Below are 24,441 nucleotides of genomic sequence, written 5' to 3'. Positions count from 1 at the left end.
AAATTCTGTGTGATAGTATAGTGGTGAATATGTGTCATTATACATAATAACCAAGCCTAAGTCCATAGCAGGTGCATTACAAGATAGGCTTGGGGTGGTAATGACATGTCAAAATTCATCAGTTCTAGCAAGAACACCATTGTGTAGGGGTTGTAGATAATGGAGGAGGCTATGCATGTGTGGGGAACTGCCTTCCTCTAAGCTTTGCTGTGGACCTAAAACTGCTCTAAAGGATAGTCTTCAAATTAAAAACAACAGTTGGTTACAATAGAAATTAGAGCAAGCTGCCTGAAGCAAAAAGGAAATCAAGAATCCTGGGTAAGTCCATTGCAAGGACAAGGGGTTTCTAGACGTAAGTGGGAATAGTGATTCCCTAGAGATTGCTTAAAAACAAAGGGACTGAAGGAACAAAGGAGTCCAACCACCAAGTCTCTTCAGTGGATTCTGCTTTCCTGATTACTGTTGAGTAGGAAACATAAGTCTCTATTTATGAAGCTCATTTTTTGGGCTATTCAACTTACAGTTTTAGGATTCTTATTTGTATAATATTTAGATACCTTCAAGATCCTAACATAACCCATATTGATCTGAAATCGGTTCTTCTCCATCAGGGACTTGTTACTAAAGCTGGTCTTGGATCCTTTTCTTGGCAAGAAGTGGACTTGCTTATTTGATATTATTCACATGATTCCTATTAGTTTTGAACAAAGTTTAGAGAATATCATTTGTAAGTTTGCGGGGAAGAACATGGAACTTCTTCTACTTGGTGACCTTAAGAGTCTATGAGTTGTATGGGCTGGAGGCATGCCTCAAGTGGTAGAGCACCTGCCTCAAAAGCAGGGGATCCTGAGTTCAAATCGCAGTATCACAGACATACACACACACACAAATAGTTTTGGAGTCTCAAAATTAGATTTTGTTATGCTCTGTTTCAGGGCACCAGGCTCCAGTAGTATTTCTGAAGATTCAGTAGAAAAAGGCATGACTGAAAAGCAGCATCAATTAACTCTGGACTTAAAATGGGTGGTCTGGGGGCATTTCTTCATTAAACATCATCCAGTAGGAATATTTATGTTTTGAAAAATGTTCTATATCAACACTGTGCAGCATGGTAGCCACTAGTCACATCTGGCTGCTGAACAGTGAAATGTAACTAGTAGGACTAAGGAAATGAATTTTTAATTTTTATCAATTTAAACTTAAATTGATTAGTAACTTAATCAATTAGCCAGGCTAGTGACTACCATTTTGGACAGTGTGTCACATTTAGGTAAAATCATCACTTGTCTTTCTATGCCTGACTTATTTCGCTTCCCATAATGTCCTCAAGATCCATCTATGTGTACTTCCTTATTTTTTAAGGCTGAATAATCATTTTTCCAAAGCAGACATCAAAATGAGCAACATGTTTATGATAAAAGTGTCAATCATCACTAATCATCAGGAAATACATGTCAAAACAATGATGAGATATCACTATTTATCTCCCAGGATGACTATTGCCACAAAAATTTTAAAAAAGACAAGGGTTTGGAGAAAACAGAACTCTTGCACAATATTGGTAGGAATGCAAAGTGACAAAGTCACTATGGAAAACAATAGGGAAGTTATTAAAAAAAATTTAAAAGAGGATCTTATGATCTAGGAACATGGATATATGCCCAAAGAATTGAAATCAAGATCTCAAATAGACATCTACACTCCTATGCTCATGCCTCACTGTTCACAATACCTAAGATGCAGAAGCAGTCTAAATATTGAGCAGCTGATAACTGATAAACATACAACGGAGTACTATTCAGCAATTAATTTTAAAGATTATGTTCTCTTGTTCATTGAAGAGAAATGTGCACAAAGCATAAAATATAAAAGAAGAATAACAACTACCTACAATTCTAGACTCCAAAAATAATCACTGGTATATTTTCTTTGAATATATATTTTTCTTACAATATGCATATTAGGAATAGATTTTTTTATGATCTATTATTTACTTAGTAGTGCTTCATGAACAAAAAGTACTGAGAAGATATTGTGTGAACATAATTTCCTTGTGACTCATTTTTATGTTTCATCTTTTTAAATTTTAGATATTTTATTCTTATATACAAATATGTTTAAATAAATACATAGATGGGTTACTTTATATGTGCTGTAGTTTTTCCCTACTTCTGGCATTTTCCTCTTCTTTAATCCATTTTTTTCCTTTAATTTACATCTTCACCCAAAGTACATATGGTGTCTTCTTTTTCTTTTATTTAGGAAGGTTTTATTATTTTCCAAAATTTGGGTAATATTTTGAACACATTTTTAATTTTTTCATTTTAACTTTTGTGTTTAAGAACTATATATCTTTTCTGTATAACTCTAGTCATTTTTAATGGTTATGTAATAATATGTCTTCTATAATCATGTTTTTTGACCACTAAGCAATACTGCCAAAACCATCCTTGCCACACAAGGGTATCTGTGTTTTTGTTCTTGAAGTAAAATTTCTATTTTTAAAGATAGGTGGACATAATTTTACTTTTAGTGAGGATTCTGAGTATTATTCACATGGTCTGCAGGAATTTATATTTCTGATGAAAAGATATCAAAGTAGCTTCTCCATATACCCTGATCACTTCTGCAACACTGCCTTTGATAATAAGATGACAGAGAGAGCTGATGCCAATCCCTGCCCACCCCAACCCCCCACACACCATTTTAGGATTACCTGTTTTGTCCTGGTGTTTCCCTGCCTAGGTATTTATGAGGATTTTCTTTTCTCTGGAGAATTCTCAAATTTTCCAACATAAGAGAACATGCTGCTTTCTAATTTATTTGGCTATACTTTCTGGCTGTTTTTTGTTTGAAGTTTTTGTTTTCATTACAGAATATATTTTCTGTTTTTCTCTTTAATGTTTCCTTCTTGCTCTTTACTTATAAAATAATAATGGTTTGGGTCGTGTTTTAAACATTATTTAGTGCATAGATAGCTATTACACCTACGTATGTATCATAAGGAAACTTAAATACAGATCTTCTGGGTAACTTACCTATAATCAAAAAGCTATTAAAATGGAGAAATTGGCCTGGAATTTAATGAAAATGAAAACACAACCTATTAGAAACTATGGGACACAGCAAAGGCAGTCCTAAGAGGAAAGTTTATAGCCATGAGTGCATATATTAAGAACACAGAAAGATCTCAAATAAATGACCTAATGCTACATCTCAGTCTCCTAGAAAAACAAAAACAAGCTAAATCCAAAGTAAGCAGAAGGAAGTAAATAATAAAAAATGAGGGCAAAAATCAATGAAATAGAGACCAGAAAAAACATACAAATAATTAATGAAACAAAAAGCTGGTTATTTGGGGTTTTTTTTTTTGAAAAAAATAAACAAGATAGACAAGCCCCTGGTAAATCTGACTAAAATGAGGAGGAAAAAGACCCAAATTAGTAAAATCAGAAATGAAAAAGGGGAGATAGCAACAAACACCAGGGAATCATCAGGGACTACTCTGAGAACCCATTTTTCAAATAAATTGGAAAATCTAGAAGAAATGTACAAATTTCTAGATATTTATGACCACCCAAAATTGAACAAAGAGGATATTAATAACCTAAACAGATCTATAACATGTGGTGAAATTGAAGCAACAATAAAGAGTCTCCCAAAAAAAGAAAAGTTCAGGACATGACAGATTCTCCACTGAATTCTACCAGATCTTTAAAGAAGAACTAATATCAATACTCCTTAAAGTTTTCCACAAAGTAGAAAGGGAAGAAACACTGCCTCACTCATTTTATGAAGCTAGTATTACACTTATCCCCAAACTGGACAAGGACACATCCAAAAAGGAGAACTATAGGCCAATCTCCTGAAAGAATATTGATGCAAAATTCCTCAGTAAAATAATGGCAAACCGAATCCAACAACATATGTGAAAGATAATTCACATGACTAAGTCAGCTTCATTCCAGGGACACAGGGATGGTTCAACATATGCAAATCATTAAATGTAATACAGCATTTTAGCAGAAGCAAAGATAAAAACTCAATCATCTCAATAGATACAGAACAAGCCTTTGATAAGATTCAACATTTCATGATAAAATCTCTGAGGAAACTAGGAATAGAGGGAATGTACCTCAACATTATAAAGGCTGTATATGACAAACCTATAACCAATATCATACTTAATTGGGAAAAACTGACACCATTCTCCCTAAATTCAAGAACAAGATAAAGGTGACCACTCTCCCACTCCTAGTAGACATAGTCCTAGAATTCCTAGCCAGAGCAAAATGGCAAGAAGAAGAAATAAAAGGAATACAAATATGTATAAGAATAGTCAAACTGTTGCTATTTGCAGATGACATAATCCTATACCTCAAAGACCCAAAAAAACTCCACCCCAAAACTCTTAGACACCACAAACAGCTTCAGCAAAGTAGCAGGATACAAAATCAACTTACAAAGATCAGTAGCCATTCTGTACACCAACAATGAGCAGATTTAGAAAGAATATAGGAAAATAATTCCATTTACAATACCCCCCCAAAAAAATAAAATCCATGGGAATAAACTTAACAAAGGATGTAAATGACCTCTATGGGGATAACTGCAAACCACTGAAGAAAGGGATCAAGGAAGAGTACAGAACTTGGAAAGATCTCCCATGCTAATGGATTGACAGAATCAACATAGTAAAAATGGCTATACTACCAAAATCAATCTACATGTTCAATGCAATTCCCAACAAAATCCTAATTCATCACAGAGATTGAAAAATCTACCTTCAAATTCATTTGGAAACACAAAAGAGAGCAAATAGCCAAGGTAATACTGACCAAAAAGAGCAGTGCTGGAGGTATCACAATACCTGACTTCAAACTATATGACAGAGCCATAACAATAAAAACAACATGGTACTGGCACAAAAACAGAAATTAAGACTAGTGAAACAGAATAGAGAACCTGGATATGAATCCACACAGCTATGCTCACCTAATTTTCAACAAAGGTGCTAAAAACATGTGATGGAGAAAAGACAGCCTCTTAAAAAAATGTTGGTGGGAAAACTGTATTTTTGTATGCAGAAAACTGAAGCTAGATCGATGCCTGCCACCTTGTACTAATATCAACTCAAAGTGGATTAAGGACCTTAATATTAGACCTGAAACCTTGAAGCTAGTACAGGAAAGAGCAGGGAATATACTTGAATTAATAGGAATAGGCAAGGACTTTCTGATAGAACTCAGCAACTAAGAGAGAGGATTGACAAATGGGATCACATGAAATTAAAAAGCTGCAGCACAACAAAAGAAATGGTCTCTAAATTGAAGAGGCCACCCACAGAATGGGAGAAAAATATTTGCTAGCTATACATCAGACAAGAGACTGATAAGCAGAATATAAAGGGAGCTCAAAAAACTAAACTCACAAAAAAACAATTACCCAATAAAGAGATGGGAAACTGAACAGCACCAAACTTTTTCAAAGTAAGAAGTCCAAATGACTAAAACACACATAAAAAAAATGCTCACCATCCCTGGCCATAAAGGAAATGCAAATCAAAACCACACTAAGATTTCACCTCACTCCTATTAGAACAGCTACCATCAAGTACACCAACAACAACAAATGTTGCCAAAGACGCAGGGAAAAACAACCCTCATACACTGCTGGTGGGAATGTGAGCTAGTACAACTATTATGAAAAACAATATGAAGCCTTCTTTAAAAACTAAAAATTGAAAAAAAAAAACAACTAAAAATTGATCTGCCATATGACCCAGCAATTCCACTCCTAAGGGTATTCCTGAAGCAATGTGAGTCACGTTATTACAAAGGCACCTGCACACCCATGTTTATTGCAGCACTATTCACAATAGCCAAGTTATGGAAACAGCCAAGATGCCCACTACTGATAAATGAATCAAGAGAATGTGGTATTTATACACAATTTTATTCAGCCACAAAGAATGCAATTTTGTCATTCACAGGTAAATGGATGCCACCGGAGAACATCATTTTAAGTGAAATTAGTCAGGCTCAGAAAGTCAAAAATATCGTGTTTTCCCTCACATGTGGATTATAGACCTAAAACAAATGCAGTAATATTATTGGACATGGGTCATACACTAAGGGGAAGCCGTGCTTGGGAGGGATGGGGAAAGGGAAGAAAACCAAAAATTTGAATGTTATTGATATGCTCACTGTACAGAAGCAAATATTGTAATCCTGAACTGGCTGAGGCCACTATGGGAAAGGGACTAGGGAGAGATGAACCAATTTGGGTTGTAATACACATGTACATGGAAACAACATAAGGACTCTCCCTATATAGCTATCTTTATCTCAAACTAACAAAACTGCATGTTTTTCTTACTACCTTTTCTGTCTTTTATGGTTTTTCTTCTATAAAATTGGAGGGAAAAAAGGGGAGAACAGGTTCTGCCTGGAGGTGGGGGGAGTCCAAAATGATACTTGTGACTGTTCCGGGAATTGGGGGAGAGGGGATGAAAGAGAGCAGTGGAGGCGGATAATTTAAATATGACATATTTGATACATTGTAAGAACTTTTGCAGATACTCCAATATACCCCCACCCAACAAAAAAATAACTAAAATAAAATAAAATGGAAAAGTTGGGCTTGAAACCCCAACATTCTGCTCTAGAAATTGAATTCTTCATGACTCTACATATTAAAAAAATGTAAATATATACATACCTGTGCGTTTAGAGATGGAGGGTCTTATGAACTATTTGCCTCTGAACTTGCCTTGAACTGTGACCCTCCCGATCTCAGCCTGCCAAGTAGCTAGGATTATGGGCGTGAGCCACCAGTGCCCAGCTCACTTCATTTTCTAAAATGTTTTGGCTAATTTCAGGGGAATGTTTTTTAAGATTTTTTTACCAGTTTATAAATTGTATTTTATCATAGCATCCATTTGAACTTTAGATGCTTCCCTTAAGTTTTTTAAGTTTTGGATTTTTTAAATTCATTGTTGATGGGCATCCTGTCCTTTTCCTATAAAGATTATGAGGAGATTCTCAAATACTTCTCATGTTTCTTATAATTCTTCCTTACAATTGGAAGATATTTATTTGTTTCCTTGGATAACTCAGTTATTTTGAACTACCCAAGTTTTAGTGTTTTTGTAAATAATAGCTATAGAAGGGTAGGGAAAGAGAACCTATATATGTTCACAATTATAAGTTGGGAGGATTCTAGTAAAGATTAGTAGATTGCTCTCAAAATTATTATGGACTTATTAAAATGTGAAAGGAAGTACTTGCACTTCCATTGTTGTTTTTGTCATTATAGTTGGTTAGAGGTTAAAAAGCTATATTTGGAAGAGATATGATTTGAAGTTTAACTGTAAAATAGCTACTCTTTTTCCCTTTTTCGTATGGCAGTAGTCATTCTATTCTGTTTTAGCTCCAATGCAGCTATCCTCTTTTTACTAGTCAGTAGCAGAAATGTCTCCAGTTTGCTTTGCAGAAATGTAAGTGAATATTGAACCTTGCAGTAGAGATAGAGCCCCATCCTGTGGGGTGACCAGTGCCTTATCAACTTCCCAGGATTATGCAGCCCTTCTGTTTGTCCCCATACCCCACCTGCCATGTGTTTAAGCCCCTCTGCTTGAAGGTAGGCATAGCTCCATGAGTCCACTGTGGCTTTTCCTTTGTATTTTTAACTTGGTGAATAAATTATTTGTAGTGTCTCCTTTATCCCATTTCCTCTTGGTAGCCCCAACTCTCATTTCTGTCTCTGTTTATATCAGTAGAGTTGAAATTCCATAAATATTTGTTATATGAATGGATCATTGCCTGGTTTCCTGTGCACCTAAGAGCCATCACTTTTAGATATTTACATGTTTCATTGGGGATTTTAAAGGAGTAGGGAATTAAATAAATGGATTTCTGCTAGCATCCTTAGTGAGAAGTTACCAACTATTTGTCTTGAAATTATTATATTAAATAAATAAATATTAAATAACATGCATAGATGGGAAGTGAGAATCTGACCTTGGAAGAAAAGATGAATATTCATCTGCTCCATGAAGCCTTTCCAATAATTATATCTCTCTACATTCCTATGGACCTCATTAGCTGTTTGTATACTTGGAATGTGCCTATGTGAATGTATGTGTGTGCAGTGTGTGTGTGTGTGTGTGTGTGTGTGTGTGTGTGTGTGTGTGTAACCCATAGCTAGATTATAATCATCATGAGAAGTCGGACTATTTCCTTTTATAATTTCCCATCATTTCATGCACAATACTCCTTACCAGTATTTATTTGATATTTGTTGGTTTGGTTTGTATTTTTACATTTTATTAATAACATTTATCATTATGAGGGTGCTTCCAAGTGGAGAAGATCCTCAAAATATCCAGAATAAATTTCTCTTGCAGTTTTGTAAATTCAAATATTATGCAGTTTTCTTATTTGCTTGGGCATCAGTTGTTGCTGTCATTATGCATTGAATTAAAAAATTTTGCACTAGAGGAGCTAATACAGAAACCTTAAAGAGACAGAGGTCAATATGGGAAGGTGATCAGGAACTAGTGAAAAGATAAGGTAGAGATGAATCAATTTGGGTTGTAACACACTTGTGCATGGAAGCAATGCTAGGAATCTCTCTATATAGCTATCCTTATTTCAACTAGCAAAAACACTGTGTCTTTCTTATTATTGCTTATGTCTACTCTTGAACAAAATTGGAGACAAGGGCAGAACAGGTTCTGCCAGGAAATGAGGGGAGTTGGGGGGAGAGGGAGGAGACAGGGAGCAGAGGGGAGAAATGGCCCAAACAATGTATGCAGATATGAATAAATGAATAAAAAATCATTTCTTGTCCCAAAAAAATAAAATAAAAAACTTTGCACTTTGATCAATAATTATATTTCCTTACTTAAAAATTAGGTCTCAAAATTATACAGTCTCATTGTATGAATACATTAACAACTGAATAGAAAAGTCCCCATTGCTTAACAGGCTGTATAAACAGAATTCTGAAATAATTTGCTTCTCTTTTTACAGGCCTTACACTTATCAAATGTTTCTCAAAAAAGATTTTCCACTGGAGAAATCATTAACTTGATGTCAACAGATGCCCAACAGCTCATGGACTTGACTGCAAACCTCAATCTCCTCTGGTCAGCCCCTTTCCAAATCCTGATGGCCATCTCACTTCTTTGGCAAGAGCTGGGTGCAGCAGTGTTAGCAGGGGTGGCAGTGCTTGTGTTGGTTATACCAATAAATGCTTTAGTTGCAATGAGAGTGAAAAGACTCAAGGTAAGAAAATCACTGGTTCATGTTGCATGTACCTAAGAGAAGCCAAGTTTTCTGACTTCAGCTGACAATACCATCTTGTTAATTCTATACAGATGGAAAATAGATGTATTGTATAGATTGTGTAGATGGAAACCATTCAAATATGTCATTCACTCATTCATTTAACCAATATTGATTAGGCATCTTTCTTGTCCTAGTCACTGCTCTGAGCCCACCAGAGACAGCAGTGAGAACTGACAAGTTCTTGCCCTCATGAGGGTAGTGGGGCAGACAACCATCAAGCAAGTGAATAAATGAATAGAATGCATAATGCCTCACACTAGTTTGTATATATAAAAAAGCAAGTAAGGATAAGGTGATAGAGGAGCAGAGGGTGATCCTTTATATGCTGAGGCAGGAAAATCCTCAGTAATCCATGTGGATGTCTGAGGCAAAGATAAATGAAGCAATGAGAACAATGTACACAGCCTGCAGGCTGGAGTATGCTTAGTTGTCTGAAGAATGGAAAGAGTCCATGTGCTAGAATGAGCAAGGAGCGAATAGACAGTGAATTCTTCTCAGAACTCATTTTGACATTCTTCTCTGACATTCAGTCAATTACTCATCATACTATCAATATATGTTTTGATATCCCACCATGTGTCAGTACTACAAGAATGAACACATGGGATAGCCCAGCACACTGAAGGAAGTCACATTGCCATGAGAGAGACAGATGACTTCATGTGTTAACTAAACAGATACAGATATAGATGCAGATGTATTGCTTATGAAAACATATTTTATTAATGTAAATGGATCAGCGATTCATAATATCAATGTACTGCATGGACATGTGTCAGTCATAAAGGAAAAAGCAAATTAAGGAAATACATATGCATGTATATATGTATGTGGTATGACCCACTTTATTTGAAGTGAATATGTTTCAAAATCCCCAGTGTATGTGTGAAACCTCAGCAATACCAAACCCTATATACAATGTTTTTTTTCAAATACAGTACATAAATATCTATGATAAAATGTAATTTATAAATTAGGCACAGTAAGAGATTAACAACAACTATAATAAAATGGAATAATTATTACTATATATTGTAATAAAATTGCCAGCATCACTATTGGAGCCATTGTTATGTAAAATAAGGGATGCATAAGCACAAGCACTGCTGTGTTGTGGCAGTCAGTCTGAGAAGCAAGATAGGTATTAAGTGATTAGCAGGTATATAGCATCCACATGTGTAGGCTAGACCAAGGGGTGACTGACATCCCAGGAAGGATGAGTGGATTGATTATGCTACTCAGAACATCCCACAATTTAAGATTTATGATATGTTTATTTCTGGAATTTTCCCTTAATATTTTCAGACCACTCTTGACTATAGGTAACTAAAACCATGGAGAGTGAAGCCATGAATAAGGGGAGGGGATAGCTCATATAAGAAAATACATATTTCAATTACTCAGATTTCCCAAAACTATTAAAACTGATAAAAATTTTTAAAGTTTCTTTTATTCCTGTGACACTTCTGAGATATATATATATATATATATATATATAAGATTGTATATTATATATATATATATATAAAATTGTATGTTATATATATAAGATTTTATATGTATATTCACATATATGTATATACATATATATATATATGAGATTTGGAAATGTGGAATGTTATTTTATTATTTAATATTAACCAAATCACATTAAGTAAATATATATTTTCTACAGTTGTTATTCTGCTTTGAGTGTCTATGTGGGTGCATACATTGTATCTACATATGTACTATCAATACAGCCTTTAAAATATGAATGCATTTGTGCACATGTGTATGATGGAGACAGGTAAAGGAAGATATAGAACTGTCAATTTATTTTTATGAGTGTGAATATACAGTATCCATCTTTTGTTACCTATGAAGTTGAATTAGATGGGTAGAAAGGAGATACTGATTTATTAATTCATTATATTTAAGTGATTAAAATTTAAATTTTCATATTTATTTAATGTTTTAAAAGAAAAGCTGACTAATCATAAAGGTGATCATGTAATTATGAAGCAAAGTATTAAAAATGCTAGTGTTTAGAATAATAGGTTTGTTTATAATAATAAATTAATTTTAAACTATTATGATTTTAAAGAATGCTACTTAAAGCCGAGCTATTAGAAATAGAAACACCCTGTATAGCTATCATAAAAAAACAAAATATCAATTTTTTTTTTACAAAAATGGAGATCAGGAAGGCCAACTAGGTCCTGTCTGGGGAGTTGGTACCACTGTGAGGGAAGGATATAAGGAAAAAGTCTAAGAGTATGTCTGTTATAGAAATATGTACACGTTTGTAAAAGGAACAATAAGACCTGTTGAAACTATTCTAGGAGTGTAGGGGAGTGGAATAAAGGAGAATGATGGAGGGCGTGAATTCAAATATGATATATTGCAACATGTAAATGTCATGTTGTACCCTCAGCACAGTAATAATAAAAACTAAAATAAATAAAATTTGGAGACTTTGATCTAGAGTCCTAAAATCTTCAAAATATTATGCACAAGTATGATAAACAGAAGTATGATTTTGAATTACCAAAAATAGTATGGGTATTAACTTGTAAATATTTTCCATACAAGATGTACAAATGCTTATTATTCCATATGACATAGTGACAATGTTAGTGGAACCCTTAAGAAACTACATCCAAACAATAATAAGTATAAAATATTGCAATTTTAAATATTAAAAAATAAACATAAAATAATTCATAGTATTTTGAAAAGAAAATAGCTCATATAGTGAATATATTTTATTTATTCAGATTCTCCAGAACTACTAAAACTAGATAAAACTTACAAAAATTTTATTTTATTCCTGTGACACTTCTGAGATTTTATATATATGATATATATCTGAATATTATAAATGTGAATGTTATTTTATTATTCAATCTTAAACAAATCACAGTAAGTAAATATATATCTTCTACTATTTTTATACTCTTTTCATTGTTCCTCATAAGTTACCTATATGTACATATATTATTATACTATTAGTGTAATAATATTTTGTAAATATTCTAAGATGTTTTTTCTCAAGAAAGTTTTCATAAAATAGAGAAAATAGACTACATGTAAAAGATAGATGTTGCCATATCAGCAAAAGTTTGTGACAGCTTTTGTAAATATGATTTTATTTCTTTTCTATTAAATAGAAAAGCCAAACAAAGAACAAAGATAAACAGATAAAACTACTGAAAGAAATCCTACATGGAATAAAGGTAACATAAAAGGACATGTCTTTGGTTTGACTATTTAGAGTACAGCAACATGTGGGTCCATCAGTAAGTTTGTAGTGTTCTCAGTGTCTCAAAGTGATCATATATATGATATGTAACTGTTGGGGCTGGATTTCAGATTTGAGATGCTTATGAATTCATTTTGCTAAAATAGCATTAAAATGCAAAACCAAATAAAATGCAAGCATTTTCTTTTGTTTCTCAGCCAATAACTAAGTATAATATTTTTAAAGACACAAATATTACCTATTTTGAGGAATTATGTGGAAAGAATTGGATTAGGCAAATGAGAAAGATGAGATGACATCATCAGTGTAAAAGCAGTTTTCCATGGGGAAGTGATGAACTATCATCCATATTCTTGTATGTGGGATAGAAATGTTTCTATAAATGTTAATCTTATAAAGATATGGTATAAATTGTTTTTCTCTAGAAAACAAATTTTCATCTATGCCACTAATGTTTTCTCTGCAGTAAAATAAATAAAGCTTTATAAACTTACATATATATGTATATATATGTGTGTGTATATATATATATATGATTTCAAATCTAATTTCTTCTAGATTATGCCATAATAGAATTTTCTGAGGGGCAATATTTGCAAAGTCCTCCTGGAATTTCTTTCTGACCTTCACAAATAAAATTCTCTGTTTGATGCACCCATTTTAAATTTAATTTTTTTGTTTTGTCAGTGCAGGGGTTAAACTTGGGGCTTCAAGCTTGCTAAGTGGACATTCAACTGCTTGTCCTTAAATTTATTTTTAGTGATACATGAGCACATAAAATTATACATACTAATGTAGCTGCATGTGATGTTTTGATAACTATATATTGCATATTGTTTAAATCAGGTATAAACATTGATCATTTCTCTATGATGAAACTTTCAAAATACTTTTTTCTAACTTTTTGAAATATGAAGTACCTTTTTGTTGGCTATTGTTATCTACCATGCTGCGTAACACACCAGTACTTCTTTCTCTTATGTAGCTGTGACTTAGTACCTTTTGATCAAACTTTCCCCATTCCTCTCCAGCCCCTATCCTCCCCTGCATCTCATAACCATCATTCTGTTTTTTACCTTCTCTGAGGTAATTTTTTAGATTCCCATATGAGTGAGAACATTCAGTGCTTGTCTTTTTGTTTCTGGCTTGTTTCACTTAACAAAATGATCTTCAGTTCCATACATGTTTTTACTACTGATAGGATTTAAATCTTTTTGTTGTTAAATAATATTCCACAGTGTATGTGTGCCACATTTTTTTGTTCAATTATCAGTAGATGTACATGAATTGTTTTCCATTTCTTGACAATTGTGAATAGTCCTGCAATGAACAAAGGCAGTGCAGATATGTATTTGGCCCACTGACTTTAATTCCTTTGAATAACTACCCAGAAATAGGTTAGCAGGATCTCATGGTAGTTCCATTTTTAATTTTTTGAGGAACCTCCATACTTCTGTCCATACTGGTTGTACTAATTTATATTACCACAGTGTGCAAGGTGTTCTTTTCTACATATACTCACCAGCAATAGCTGTCACAAGAATAACCTGTCTTCCTTTGTTATGCAGAAGGTTTTTGTAATCCTAATAGTCTCTTTTGGATTTGTGCTTCCTTGTGCTTGGGGTCTTGACCAAAAATCACTGGGACATTTATTATTACATATACAGCATATGTATTTGGAATGATATGTATATACTGATTCACCTTAGAACTAGGAAGTTCTGTGTCATGCTGTGTAGAATTTTCAATAAATGGTAGATTTCTGAGATGAAAGAAATTGCTAGATCAAATATACCTTGAAAAGGAACTGATATCCACTTAATTATCTAAGTTAAGAATATCCTTGGCTGGATGCAGTGGCTCATGCCTATAATCTCAGCTACTTGGGGTTAGAGATTGGGAGAATGGTAATTTGAGGCCAACCCAGTCAAAAAATTAGTGAGACTCATCTCAGTCAGTAAACTGGGTGTGGTGGCACATGCCTGTGATCCCAGCTATGCAGGATGCCATAGATAGGAGGATTGTGGTCTTTGAAAAAGAAATTTAGCCATGATTACTTAATAAGCTCACTCTAAAGTAACATGATTCAAATGTGTCTCTCATTGGTTGATTGAGAGCCTTTGCATAGAAAAGTAGAACAGTATATGTTTAAATGTTTTAAATATTGATATTCACAGAAGGAAATATGTGTTTTCCATAGGACAACTACAATGTAGAAAAAAATAGAAGAACATTTCCTCAAGATCTGAGTGACGTCCCAGAGTACAAAGCATTTTTCAGCAGGTTCTAGGCTCAAAAAGTGGTAGCAGTCAAAATGACAGTCAACTAGTGTAATTTAAAACTGTGAGCAGTCAGCACCCTTGGGGGTTGATAAAAAGTGCCATAATTCCTCTCACTGATAATACTGATGATAATTACTGTCTACTAACCATTATTTATGTGCCAAGTGCCATACTTATCAATTTGTATCTGCTTCCCCATGTGATTCTTGTAAACCTCAAGAAAACATTTCTCATTCCCACGAATTTAGGAAACCAAGACTCTGAGCATTTAAGTGTAATATCTGAGTTTACAGAACCAAAGATGGTTCTCCAGACAAATAGATATATATGAGAATATATATACATATATGTCAATTATATGTACCATATATATGTATTACATATAGTACATGCCTATGTATGTTATATCTATGTTATATATCAATTCTCAGTTCTTCTATATAAAAAAGGAGAGAGAGCAAGAACTCATTATTTCATGAGTTAAGTCTGAAATCTGTGTAACAGGCAGGTAGATAAGAAATTCCATCAGGGATTGATGCTGCAGTATTGAGTTTAAAGGCAGTGTAGAAGCAGAATTCCTTCCTGCTTGGGCAACTTTGATCTTTTCTTTTAAGGTCTTCAACTAATTGGATGGGGCTCACCCAAAATATAGGAGGATAATTTGCTTTCTTCAAAGTTTACCAATTTAAATCTTAATCACATATTAAAAAATCTTTATAGCCAGGTGTAGACGAGTGTTGAACCAAATAGCTAGACACCATAGCCCAGTCATAGTACACACATAAAAGTAAGCACTTCAAAGAGAGCTAGAAATTGAATATAGGTTTCTCTCTCCCCCACCCTGTCTCCCTCTCTCAGATGTGTATAGGATCATACATTTTGCTTCTACATTTTCTGTCTCAGAAAATAGTTTATAATCTCAAAAGGCCAATCACATTTCAGAGAATGGTTTGAACTCCCAAGACGTTGAAGAAATGTAGAAGCCAATTTCTTCCCAAGGGAGAAAAGTCCAGCTGTGAAGAAATGGGGAGAAAGCAGATTTGAGAGTTGGACCAGCAGGAAGAGTGACAGAATTGCTCTACACAGAACCTGCTGTAGAGCACAAGCCTAGAGCTGGGAATTAGAGTCTGGCTCAGAAAAAAGTGTGATAGCTTAAAGAAATAAGGTTGGAGGATGGTGATTCTTTCCTCCTATCCCCCACCAAAAGCCCAGTAATTCCAGGAAACATTTTGACTTAGTCAAAAGTAGGAGCAATTTGCTTTTCTTTATCAGTGTACCATTTTTTTACCTTCATAGATTTTTTTGTGTGTGTAGTATGTATTTGTATGTGTGCATTTTTCCCTTCTAGTATATTGATTACCAAATAGCCACCATCTGACTCCTTTACAGATCCTCAAACTTTATGCATGGGAACCTGCCTATAGAAATAAGATTATTGAAATTCGAGATCAGGAGTTGGAATTTCAGAAATCATCTAGGTATCTTGCTGTATATTCTATGCTCACATTAACTTGCATTCCATTCTTGGTGAGTCTACCTAATATTTCATGTTTTATTTTTTAATTTCAATTTATAGATTCTCTAGGAATTAAGGTATATGAGATGAACTCTATGTCTGAATTAAGGTTTTCAAGAAATGCAGTCATTAGTTTTTGCAGATTTGAGGACAAATTCCTTTGTGTGTGTGTGTGTGTTTGTGGTATTGGGGCTTGAACACCAGTACCCTGAGCTACTCCACGAGCCATTTTTTATGATTGTCTTTTTTTAGATAGGGTCTCACAAACTATTTTCCCAGATGGCTTTGAACTGCAATCCTCCTTATCTCTGCCTCCTAAGTAGCTAGGATTACAGGCAAAAGCCACCAGCACCCAGCTACAAAATTCGTAAAGAAGGGGAAGTGTGTGTTCTCTTGGATCTGTATTTTTATATATGACTTTATTGCTTTCCAAATTTCTCAGTTATTAAACATATTCCTTCCTAATTCTTAAAATAAATTAATCTATATTTCAGAGGTAGTTTAAAATAATTGATTAATTTAAACAACCAGTGTATATTATGGAAGAGAAAGCAGTGTTTGCATCTGACTTATAAAAGAAGCATTTGCTTAAGCCAGGATTGTGCACATGACAGTATACACCACTTCATGTAAAAATGAACTTTTTTGCCTTTTCTAAGTGAAACTTATCAAATAGAAACTTATTAACTATGACTTATTCATGTTTTCCTTAATTTTATCATACAAGAAAAGCATTTTTTTTATGTCTTAATGTTTACACATACATCTGGAAAATAAGTTTACATAAAACTTCTGTGAAGAAAAGATAAACTAGTGTAAATTTTAAAGGAGAATATATAGCTTTAGTGAGAATATGATGTTTTAAGAAAAGAGCTGGACTGCATGTTCTTAAATTTGTCATGTAAGACACATGATCATGTCATCTGTATTAAATGCATATTTTGTATTCTTCAGAAACAGTACTGAATATCAGTAAAGAAATAAGTATTAAAATTTATTTCCCTCATTTTAAACACGCCAACTCATAGCGCTGTAAGCAATGAATTTTTTTGAAAGAACAAATCATATATCTATTTGTAGGTATCTCTGGCAACGTTTGGTGTCTATTTCTTACTGAATGAAGGAAACATTTTAACAGCTACTAAAGTGTTCACATCTATATCTTTGTTTAATATTTTGAGGATTCCTCTGTTTGATTTACCAACAGTGATCTCAGCTGTGGTCCAGGTAATCCCAAGTATCCTTAACCTACAAATCATTTCTCTACTGAATATATGCTTTTGTACTTTTTGTCTTTATTGTTTATTGCATTGCCCTTTGTGTAGTTTTTAACACTGTATCATTTATTAGTTGTGTAATAAAGAACATTGTATAAGTGGAGGCATCATGTCTTTAGTAGTTAACAAATGTGACATTTAAATATTTCAATATGTCCATTATTTCATTAATAAATGTTGACTTCTTTTACTTAGATTGGTGAAAGCTGGAGTTAGTCACTGTGCCATCACCAGGTTCACTTTCCATTTTCCACTGAAAATTTATATTTAGAAGCTTTATGTGAAACTGGATCCAAATGTTTTCCCAGAGTTCAGCACCATTTCAGCAGTACTGAATGAACAAGCAGTACAAGCAGAGAAACGTGCATGGCTAAGAGTCTAATGACAAACCTCACGTGAGATTTCTGGTTCAGCCTGCTTTTAGTTATAATCTCTAGCCCCTAGAATCTATTTAGACTGTACAATTAGTAAGAGGCTTTAAAGCCACAGAAAATCAAACATGTCAGTTCATTAGTCCTTTTGACCTCAGATTTTTAGTCTGTTAGAATTTTGGAATGCAGTGTTTGGTTCTCTGGCATCCTCCATTGAAACCTTTTCCTCAAGTCTAAGATCATAAACAAAGTTAATCTTTGACTATTGGAATCAGGTCTTTGATCCAAGATCTTTATGTCTTTGGATTTGAGAATTTGCCTTTTTCTTATTTTCTTATTATTTGAATAAAGAGCACCATAAATGGATAGTCAATACCACTTAAGTCATTTTCTGTTACATCTTTCCCTTTTCATAATATTTTACTGATGATAACCAACAGAGGGCATACAAGTACTATCTGTGTAATGCATTTACCACTTGTTTTCATAGCATACTTCTCTGAAATCAAATGTCAGTTCTTGGAGTAACAGTTTTGTTTTGCTTTCATGATTAGAATCTAGCTAAAGGTTTGATACCTCATAGTGTTCTCCATTACCTAGTGGTTTATTGCTGCTTTCACTTCATAAGTAAAGAAGACAACTGTTAGGCTAGGGCTATAGCTCAGTGGTAGAGCACTTGCCTAGTATGCCTAAGGGCTGAGTTTGATCCTTAACACCAGTACAAACACTGTCCAAAGGAGAAAAAAGAAAAGAAAAAGAAGCACCTGTATATACAAATATGAGGTGCTTGGTAAAGAAAATGACAGCTCATTTACAGCTGCTGTTAACAATAGAAGTCATCTAGCACAAAATAAAAGTGCACTAGAATTTCATATAAATTACTTTAGGAAAATGTGATTTTATTTATCCTAACATAAAAAGTAATACAGCTATTTTAATGAAATTGAATGCACATGATTCTGTTTAGTTTCAGAAGCAGGTTTTATTCACCAATCTTGAAGATGCTTTTAAAACCTAACCTTTCTAAACCACAATCATCTATTACCTCATGTATGTTAAGATGGCCATTACCAAAAAGACAGATGATATCAAGGTTTGACTCACATATAACAGAAAGAAAACTTTTTCATGTTGTTGTTATGAATTAAAAGAGTAGAACTATTATGGAAAATGCTATGGAAGTTCCTCAAAAATTAAAAATAGAACTATCATATGATCTAGTAATGTCTAGCAATATTAAATCACTATGTTGAGAAAATACCTGCACGTCCATGTTCATTCTAATATTATTCACAGTAGCCTTGACATTGAAACCACCTGAGTGTCCAATGACAGATGAACATATAAAGAAAATTAGTCTCCTCTTTCTCCCTTCTCAGTATCCCCCTTCTCTACAACGCCCCCCCCCAAAAGTGTATACTGCCATTTGCAACAGTATGGTAGAATATTATGCTAAGTGAAATAAACTGGACACAGAAAGACAAATACTGTAAAAACTTCCTTAAATGTGGTGTCTAAAAACTGTAGATGCAGAGAGTAGAAGGGTGGTTACAAGGAGCCAGGGGATGGGAGGGCAGAAATGGAGAGATAGTAACCAAAAGTACAAGCTTTCAATTATAAAATGAGTAAGTTCTGGAGAACTAGGGTATAGTTGCTATATTCAATAATAATGTATACTCAAAATTTAGTAAGAGGTAGATGTTAAATAATCTCACAATACATGAAAAATGTATGTGAGGTAGTGATTATATTACTTAGCTTGATAGTATTAATCATTTTAAAATATATATGTATATTAAAACATTATGCAAAACCAGGTGCTGGTGGCTCATCCTATAGTCCTGAAAGCTCACTAGACATCATCTTAATCAGTAGGTGGGTGTGGTGGCACACCCTATTATCTCAGTTACGTTGGAGGCTGAGATTAGAAAGACCATGGATTCAGACCAGTCTGGGCATATAATTTGTGAGACCCCATCTCAACAGAAAAAGTCTGGGTGTGGTCACTCACACCTGTCATCATCACAGCTACTGCAAGAAGCACAAAGTAGGGAGTTCACAATCCAGGATGGACAGGGCAAAAAAGTCCATCATCCCTGCAGGGCTACTGCAGGAAGTACAAAGTAGGAGGATCACAGTCCAGGATGGACTGGGGAAAAAGTCCCTATCTGCAAAATTACTAGAGCAACAAGAGCTGGAGGTATAGCTGAAGAGATACAGCGCCTATCTAGCAAGTGAGTATCCCTGAGTTCAAACCCCAGTACTGCCCTCCCCGAGTCATGCTGTATATCTTAAATATATGTAATTTTGTCTGGTACAGATTGAACTTTTTGTCAGAAAGTTCAATCTAAGAAAATTAAACTTTGTATAATTATCACTTAATAAATTATTTTACTTTCTAGAATTATGAGGATTTTTTGCTGTTTTTTCTTATGCCCTTTTGTACAGATGATACTTGTTTTGATCTCTGTTCCCTGAAACTGTTTTTTCTTTTTAAGGATGAACTCGTTTTCATTAAGCAGTTCAAGCTATGTTTTCTATATTTACATGTATATTTAAAATTTGCATCAAAACATTGAATCAGGATGTAAATCACAATAAATGTGTTCTAGTTTAAGTTCTATTTGAACCCTACATAAATTCTCTGTGTATTTATTTTAATAGACAAGGGTATCATTGGGTCGTTTGGAAGACTTTCTCAACTCTGAAGAGCTTCTATCTCAAAATATTGAAATGAACTATGTAGGAGGTCAGCACTAACTCATTGCATTTAATATTTATTGGGCTTCTGGGTAGAAGGTAATTAGTTATCGTCTAATCTGCATTGTTGAATTTTTTTTTCTAGATCATGCAATTGGGTTTACTAATGCTTCTTTCTCTTGGGATGAAACAGGAATTCCAATACTAAAAAAGTAAGTCATAATCTGAGGAAAAAGAATTTTAGTACTGAATTCTATAACTACAATATTATTATTTCTTAGAACTTTACAAGATAAATATGTTGAAATTAATAAGGCATTTTAAAATGTTTTTGTGCCTTTCACTCTTGCTGTATCACTTTATTATTCTTTTGTTCTTCACAGCTTAGAAAGCTAAGTGTAGAAAAATATAAAAGGAACAACTTTAATGATGTCTACAGTGACTTATCTATAAATAAGAATATACATTCTTAAGAATATATATTAAAGACACATTAAAAACTTTTCTTTATGACATTTAAAGCAACCCAAACAAATAGTTCCTATATCATTTCCTTTCCTTTTCTTGTGATGCAGCTTGAACGTGAAGATTCCAGAAGGAGCTTTGGTGGCTGTTGTAGGTCAAGTTGGGTCTGGAAAGTCATCTGTGCTGTCTGCTATTCTAGGGGAAATGGAGAAACTTACAGGAGTTGTTGAAAGAAAGGTAGCACCATTAATACATTTTTGTAACATATGTTACTGGAAGTGGCAATAGCCAACTTGTCACTAGGGTCAATAAGAATTCATTAAATTGAATTGAGGATCCAAGTATTTAATGGGCATTTCTAGTTTGTAACAAAATTTGAATATCCATAGAAATTGATTATCTATGGATGGGTTAGTAACAAGATTCTGTTCTCCAAATTCTTCAGCAAATCATTTATGAGTGCTTATGGTAATTATTTGATAATATTAACTGAATTGAAACCAATTATAGAGAAATGGATGTGATTTCTATTAAAATTTGATTAGTTTTATAATTATCATTCATTATAAGGTTCCCTAAGTAATTATGGCCATTCCATTTCTAAGGCATTTGTAACTGCTCATGGGTAGAATCTTTGACCTAAGAGAAACCTCACAAAAGTAATTATGTTAATAGCTTACATTTAACATTTGAATTATGGGAAGGTCTACTTTCAGCCTTTTTTTCCCTTCTCTTAAAGACTTTAGGATACTATGAAAATTATAAGATACTATAAGAATTGAACAAGTTCTTAATCAGCTGTTTTTCTTGCTTTTGTTTTGAAAAACTAGAATATTGAACTAGTTTTTCCTTAGATCTAATGGACTCTTAGCTAAAGTACTAGCCCAGTACCACCTTCTCCTCTCTGACAAGCTGGAGAAACTGTTTCTCCTCACACTCACTTTTTTCCCTCTCTGAGAAAAATCAACTCTAGCTCCTTCAACTCTCTTCACAATGTATCTTCATAGCCTTCTATCTTTCTTGATTCTAAACTTTTGTGATTCTAGTGACTAAATTTTATATTCCTTTTTCTTCCACCATTACTGTTACTAAGCCCTAGCATCATATATGATTCCCATGACTTTTCTAACAAGATAACATTTAAAGAAAGCCTTTTAAGTCTATTAATCTAATGAACACCTACTTTTTGCTCTTAAGCATACAGTTTTTATAGCCCTGTGTGCTTAATAGTGCTTGTAATTAGCACTTTCTCTATAGTTAAAGATGACTTTAACTTTTTCTAGACAAATACAATGAGCCTCATGTTAATTTTATTTTCATTTAGCTTTTTCAGCAGTATTCACTACACAGTTTTTGAGCATATACTGTGCATTTAGCACCTAGTACCAAGGAAACAAACATGAATAAGATATGTTTCTCTCCAATCAGACTTCATAGTCTAGTGAGGAGATACCAAGTCAATTATGACAAATGTTTAAGTAAACTGTAAAAACAATGAATAAAAGCATAAAAAACAACAAATTCTGCTTTGAAAAATAAGAAAAAAGAATTAGAGATGGTGTAGCCTTTTATTTGATTTTGAAATGTAATTAGGAATTGATGAATATAAACATAACAATTCTAGGTTTCACTTAGTGGATTAATAATGATAATGAGCTTAAAACCTGGGTTGGAATTAAATAAGATTATGTACAAAGACCTAGCTAGTTTCTGGCACAGTCAGCTAGCTCCTATGGATATTTATGACTGGCATTGTTTTCATTTTGATTGTTGAGGTTCTTATGGCAACATTAAAGGATTATTTCTTATATCTTTGAATCCTTTAAAGTATTCATGGTGATGAAGGAAATCATAACAGTTCCATTGCTAATGGTAAACTAGAGGGGACTCCCTTTATTTATATTGAAGTATAGATGTAAGTTAAAAGATGTTATCTGTCTATATAACTGGTTACTTGGGACTTCAGGACGCATTTCAACTGGACTGATGCCAAAAGTTGAAGTATCACACTCTGAATTGTTTCCCTAAATATTTCCTAACTTGAATTGGTTTCATCTTGATAAACTGTACTTCAGCAAAATGATCATTGTACTGGCATAACTGATCCAACATTTAGTTTTAAAAGTGATTTTGTGTGTGATTTTCTGTTTTTCAGTGCTTCAGATGATCACTTTTTTGAGCCATAGTTTATATCACAATATTCAAGTTCTGCAAGCATCCATTCTAAGATCCTCTGTTCCTCTCACTATCAAAAGTGCACTCTAAACACAGTTCTTGCAGAGTATTCAGTGTTCAGGGCTCATTGATGGGACATCGGAGATTTGGAGACTATTTTTGAATTAACAAAATTTTTATTTAAGTTTCATTATTGAAATGAAATGTATGAGTGAAATGAAAAATGTATTTTTCTTTGCAGGTGGGAGGTGAATAATAATTATAATAATATAAAAGGAAATATGTACATCTCTATGAACATTGATCAGCTATTTCTTAATTGTAATACTAATATAAGACCGTATCACTCAGTGTAGTGTTTAGTTTTTGTTTTATGTCATTTTCTCACTCTCAATCTTTTCTCCTGTGTTCTTGAATTTATTCTGTTCAACTTGTTTGATATGTCACAAATATGCAAAATATTTTTCACCTGCAGACTAATTTACGATGTTATTTAATCAAAGGTCAGATTTTTCATTTCACAAGGAAATTTAAGAGCAATTACTTTTGTGTCTAAGATCAGGTCAAATCAGAATTATATTGTTTTTGATAAAAAATCAGTCCCTGTCTTAACATCCTCAACAAAGCATTAAATGTTAATCTTTGATCTTTGAGGTAGTTGATAGAAATCAAGAGGCTAATAGTTGCATACATACCTACCTCATAAAGTACCTTAAATATCTCATTGCTACAGAGTGTACAGTAGTCACAATACACCAAAATCAATGTTTAGACAGAATCCAAGGGGCAGATTGAAAGGTAGGTCTCTAGTTGAAATACTGCAAGTTCATTTCAAAGAAAGAAGAGTTAGAGGACATTTCATGCAGCAGGTTGTGATTTATTTAGGAGTCATTTCAAGCCATTAATGAATATAAGAACAGTGATCAATGTGCTGCTCAGATTGCCCTTCTCAGAAATACTTGCTGCCTACTGTGAAGGAGCACAATGAGCAAATCAGCATCCTCAGGGTGGCCTTGGCTGCAGACAGCAGCCCAATCCCACTCTGGTTCTGCCTAACA

The 24,441-nt window shown here is 33.6% G+C and overlaps 1 protein-coding gene across 4 annotated transcripts in view; it reads left to right on the top strand.

Moving 5' to 3' along the window:
• LOC109699252 (multidrug resistance-associated protein 1-like) overlaps positions 1 to 24,441 on the top strand; it is a 96,438-nt gene that overhangs the window by 21,586 nt on the left and 50,411 nt on the right. For 3 of the 4 annotated variants that reach the window (XR_012447905.1, XM_020183880.2, XM_074072887.1), the window contains 7 exons: positions 9,036 to 9,290; positions 12,506 to 12,571; positions 16,269 to 16,406; positions 17,476 to 17,622; positions 20,708 to 20,792; positions 20,889 to 20,955; positions 21,319 to 21,445. Coding sequence is in view for 3 of the 4 variants with exons in the window: in XM_020183880.2 (XP_020039469.2) it covers positions 9,036 to 9,290; positions 12,506 to 12,571; positions 16,269 to 16,406; positions 17,476 to 17,622; positions 20,708 to 20,792; positions 20,889 to 20,955; positions 21,319 to 21,445 (885 nt within the window). In the remaining variant the exon portion in view is untranslated. The remainder of the gene's footprint in view (positions 1 to 9,035; positions 9,291 to 12,505; positions 12,572 to 16,268; positions 16,407 to 17,475; positions 17,623 to 20,707; positions 20,793 to 20,888; positions 20,956 to 21,318; positions 21,446 to 24,441) is intronic. The other variant, XM_074072886.1, reaches the window with a different exon arrangement.

Source organism: Castor canadensis, chromosome 5 (genome assembly GCF_047511655.1).
Source record: "Castor canadensis chromosome 5, mCasCan1.hap1v2, whole genome shotgun sequence".
NCBI classification, from domain to species: Eukaryota; Metazoa; Chordata; class Mammalia; order Rodentia; family Castoridae; genus Castor; species Castor canadensis.
This window is presented reverse-complemented; position numbering and strand designations above follow the sequence as displayed.